General features: G+C 42.8%; 1 protein-coding gene across 1 annotated transcript; it reads left to right on the top strand.

The window, feature by feature from the left end:
* The first annotated feature begins 1,105 nt into the window (after positions 1-1,105).
* On the top strand, positions 1,106-4,106 carry LOC110497492 (UNC93-like protein MFSD11). The gene has a single exon (XM_021573625.2). The coding sequence runs from the start codon at positions 1,434-1,436 to the stop codon at positions 2,793-2,795; it is 1,362 nt and encodes a 453-aa protein (XP_021429300.1). The 5' UTR covers positions 1,106-1,433; the 3' UTR covers positions 2,796-4,106.
* Positions 4,107-4,990: the final 884 nt, after the last annotated feature.

The following is a 4,990-nucleotide window of genomic DNA, read 5'->3' as shown; positions in this document are numbered from 1 at the left end:
CATCTGATCATTTATCACTCCAGTGTTAATCTGCTAAATTGTAATTTTTCGCCTACCTCCTCATGCCTTTTGCACACAATGTATATAGACTCTTTAAAAATATATATATACTGTGTTATTGACTTGTTTATTGTTTGCTCCATATGTAACTCTGTGTTGTTGTCTGTTCACACTGCTATGCTTTATCTTGGCCAGGTCGCAATTGTAAATGAGAACTTGTTCTCAACTAGCCTACCTGGTTAAATAAAGGTGAAATAAAAAATAAATAAATAAAAAGTGCATCACCAATCCTTAGATAAGGCTGTACAGTGTCATATGAATGCCAATAGGTTGACTGGGGAGGTGATTTCCCAGTCAAAGTCCTGCAATTAGAGCTACGACACTAATATTTGCGTAAACTCTTCACAGTTGTGTTCTGTGGGTGTTACCGAGTAGACGGATACCCCATTTCATTGCTCCACATTCCAACATTGTTTAACCTTATCTAGACTAAATATGTTATGATTACGCCAATTGTAACCTTCTGCATCACTTTCAACTAGGGACTTCATTTGTGTGAGCCTCGTAGGAAAATACATGGTACTTGTACCCGGGAGGTATAGTAACCAACTATGAATTGAAATATACATATAGTCAACAGTGATATTCACTGACAACTACATAGGTCACAAACATTTTATGAGCATACCAGCTAACAACTTTTTTTGATTTTTTTATCATGAATTTATTACATTCATTAAAAAGATCAATAACAATCTTTGTGATAACTACAGCTAACCTTCAATTGTGGATTCTCGGTTTCACCAGCAAGATGACAATTATGACTGAGAGTAAAAATCCCTAGTCAAAATATTCTATACCTAAAAATCTTTAAACTATTTTATACGTTAATGACTGGTATTTTACCTACCTATAGCGCTATTGGCATTCATTATTCTCAGATGAAGTGAGAGAACTCGCACTTGAAAAATGCTCCTCTCGCGCGCTCTGAATCTATCCAATCACCGCTTTCATGCTGTTGACCAATGACGGGGAAGTAATGTAGGCTGGAATACGCCCCTATCTTTAAAAGGGCGTGGATTTGGCTAACCTCGTTTGGGGGAAAAGCATTTCGCAAGCGTTCACGGAAGTCTCGCGATGTTGCGCCTCTGTTTTGATGCACTTTTGCGCAGCCTTAACAGTAATTTGTTTCTACCCAGCTAGTGTGGTGTTGCATCTCATCACTCAACTTTCCGGTTTTCTTATCGTTGTCGACTATCAGCAGGTTGCCAGTTTCGGTGCAATGTCCATCTGGTTTCTCCACCTTGTTATTGCACAAACGAGGACTCGTCAGACAGACAGTGCAGCACCCGACTCGATGAGGCGTGTGGACCACTTCAGAGGTTTATTAACTAGCTAGCTGATCATCAAAATATAAGTGCCACCTTAAAAACATGAGTCCAGAAGGAAAGACACTGTTGAACATCGTAATCCTGGGCTTTGGATTTATGTTCATGTTCACTGCTTTTTCAACATGTGGAAATATAGAGCAAACTGTGATCAAGAGTTTCAACAGCACTGGCTTCAGTGGGAGTGGATACACAAGCATGTCCATCATCTATGGAGTTTTCTCTGCATCCAACCTGATTGCTCCCTCGGTAGTGGCTGTTATAGGACCACAACTTTCCATGTTCTTTAGTGGACTAGCATACAGTGGATACATTGCCACGTTCATCCAACCCTTCACTTGGAGTTTTTACACAGCCTCTGTAGTTGTTGGAATAGCGGCGGCAATATTGTGGACTGCTCAGGGTAACCTACTCACCATCAACTCTACAGACGCCACCATTGGCAGGAACTATGGTATTTTCTGGTCCTTGCTACAGTTCAGCTTTTTATTTGGGAACATGTATATTTATTTTGCCTGGCATGGCCATGTTCACATATTAGACAAGGATCGTCAGACTGTATTCATCGCTCTCACGGTCATAAGCCTGATAGGCAGCTTCCTGTTCTTCCTGATCCAGAAGCCAGAGCCTAAGTCCATATCCTCTGATGAATCTGAGTCACTGCTGCAGGCTGAGTCCTCAGAGAGTGCCTCTGTTGTTGTAGTACCTCAAGGTTTCGGTTCCCAGGCTCTGGATGCTTTCAGGAAGGCATTGCAGCTGTCTGTCACTAAAGAGATGCTGCTGTTAAGCATCTTCATAGCATACACAGGACTGGAGCTGACCTTTTACAGTGGGGTATATGGGACGTGTATTGGGGCCATGACTCAATTTGGGGACAATGCCAAAAGTCTGATTGGGCTCTCAGGCATTTTCATTGGCATTGGGGAGATCCTGGGAGGGGGCATGTTTGGGATGTTGAACAAGTGCAACCGGTTTGGGAGGAGCCCTGTGGTGCTGTTGGGGCTGATCACTCACTTTGTGGCCTTCTACTTGATCTTCCTGAACATCGCCAGCGACGCCCCTCTGGCCCCAGAGGAGGGTACAAACCTGAAGGCCTTCATCACCCCCAGTGTTGAGTTGGCTCTGCTGTGCAGCTTCCTGCTTGGCCTGGGAGACAGCTGCATCAACACCCAGCTGTTGAGCATTGTGGGATACATGTTCCAGGAGGACAGCGCTCCCGCCTTCGCTGTCTTCTACCTTGTCCAGTCCATCATGGCAGCCCTGGCCTTCTTCTACAGTAACTACCTACTACTGCACTGGCAGCTGCTCATCATGGTGCTAGTGGGCTTCCTGGGCACACTATCCTTCTTCATAGCTGAGGGGATGGTGGTCTCCAGAAGACGCGATACTGACAACAATAGCATATGACAACCTAGGCCTAAGGGGACAAGGGGCTGTGGTGAGAGGAACTTCCTATCATCCCTTTAGGACCCTTCAACTGACACTGTCACTGGCCTACCTGAGCCCCACTAAGCACAGACTGTAGGTAATGCTGTTTTTGCAGTCATCCCAACTCTATAGATTTTTGCTTTTCAAGTGCAAGAGACACTTTCTGTTGAATGCTGTATGTTTGCTCTACTTGGAGCACATCAGTCCTTTTTTAAAGGAGGGTATGATAGTGGAATCCATACAAAATTATTGAACAATGCTGTGAATATTTTTATCTGAGAAATGTATTTTGAATGTAAACCAATCAAGGTCTAGACCTGGGCATAGCACTATTACAGGAACCGCTTTAGTTGTTAATAATCTTGTCAATTGCTTTAGACACTAAAATGAAATGTGCTGCTTTGCTTGTGGACCTGTCAAAAGCTTTTGATACTGTTGATCATGCTATTGTATTGAATAAGTTGTCCTCGATAGGCCTGAGGTCTGACTCCTGTTCATGGTTTAATGATTATCTTAGTGAAAGAACTCAAGCCATCATGATTGATGGGGTTAAGTCTGAATTTCTTGATGTAAGGTGTACCACAGGGGTCACTTGGGACCTGTTCTATTAACTATTTGTATAAACACCATTGGTCAATCTGTGTTAAAAATGGTAAAATTCGGATTTTGCGGAGTCAGTTAAGAACAAATTCTTATTTACAATGACAGCCTGCCAAAAGGCCTCCTATGGGGACGGGGGCCTGGGATTAAAGAAAATAAATAAATACAATATAAATATAGGATAAAACAAACATCATCTGGATTAAGTCTTTGAATGAAGAGATTGAGAAAAAACTGTCCAGTTTGAGGGTTTGTTGCAGCTCGTTCCAGTTGCAAGCTAAGGGGAACTGAAAAGAGGAGTGGTCCAGGGATGTGTGTGCTTTGGGGACCTTTAACAGAATGTGACTGGCAGAACAGGTGTTGTATGTGGAGGATGAGGGCTGCAGTAGATATCTCAGATTAGGGGGAGTGAAGCCTAGGAGGGTTTTTATAAATAAGCATAAATCATTGGGTCTTGCAACAGGTATACAGAGATTACCAGTTAACAGAGGAGTATAGAGTGCAGTGATGTGTCCTATAAGGAGCATTGGTGGCAAATCTGATGACCAAATTGTAAAGAATGTTTAGCAGCTCGAGAGCACCCTTACCTGCCGATCTATAAGTTATGTCTCCGTAATCTAGCATGGGTAGGATGGTCATCTGAATCATGGGTAGGATGGTCATCTGAATCAGGGCTAGTTTGGCAGCTGGGGTGAAAGAGAAGCGATTACGATAGAAGAAACCAAATCTAGATTTAACTTTAGCCTGCAGCTTTGATATGTGCTGAGAGAAGGACAATGCACTGTCTAGCCATACTACCAAGTACTTGTATGAGGTGACTACCTCAAGCTCTAAACCCTCTGAGGTAGTAATAACATCGGTGGGGACAGGGAAATTCTTCTTACCAAACCACATGATCTTTGTTTTGGAGGTGTTCAGAACAAGGTTAAGGGTAGAGAAACCTTGTTGGTCACTAAGAAAGCTTTGTTGTAGAGCATTTAGCACAAAATCCAGGGAGGGGCCAGCTGAGTATAAGACTGTATCATCTGCATATAAAAGGATGAGAGAGCTTCCTACTGCCTGAGCTATGTTGTTGATGTAAATTGAGAAGAGAGTGGGGCCTAGGATTGAGCCTTGGGGTACTCCCTTGGTGACAGGCAGTGGCTGAGAGCAGATTTTCTGACTTTATACACTGCACTCTTTGAGAGAAGTAGTTAGCAAACTAGGCCAAAGACCTCTCAGAGACACCAATACTCCTTAGCCGGCCAACAAGAATGGAATGGTCTTGGCCAAAAGCTTTGAATCAAGGGCAATAGTGACATCATTGAGGACTTTTAAGGTTGCAGTGACACATCCATAACCTGAGCGGAAACCAGATTGCATACCTGAGAGAATACTATAGACATCAAGAAAGCCAGTCAGTTGATTATTGACAAGTTTGATGATACTATTATGTATGCTATTGTCCCAACTGTTGATCTGACTGTGTCAAAACTATTTCAGATTAACTACATGTTCACTCATTAGATGGTTCTCCAATCGAACGAGTTCCCACATATAAATACTTAGGCATTTGGATTGATATGGATTTGACA

Source organism: Oncorhynchus mykiss, chromosome 2 (genome assembly GCF_013265735.2).
Source record: "Oncorhynchus mykiss isolate Arlee chromosome 2, USDA_OmykA_1.1, whole genome shotgun sequence".
NCBI lineage: Eukaryota > Metazoa > Chordata > Actinopteri > Salmoniformes > Salmonidae > Oncorhynchus > Oncorhynchus mykiss.
The sequence above is the reverse complement of the archived record's forward strand: the minus strand, read 5'-3'. Positions and strand labels throughout refer to the sequence as shown.

Excerpts from the sequence above, each read along its gene's own strand:
- LOC110497492 (XM_021573625.2), top strand. The coding sequence starts at position 1,434 with ATGAGTCCAGAAGGAAAGACACTGTTGAACATCGTAATCCTGGGCTTT.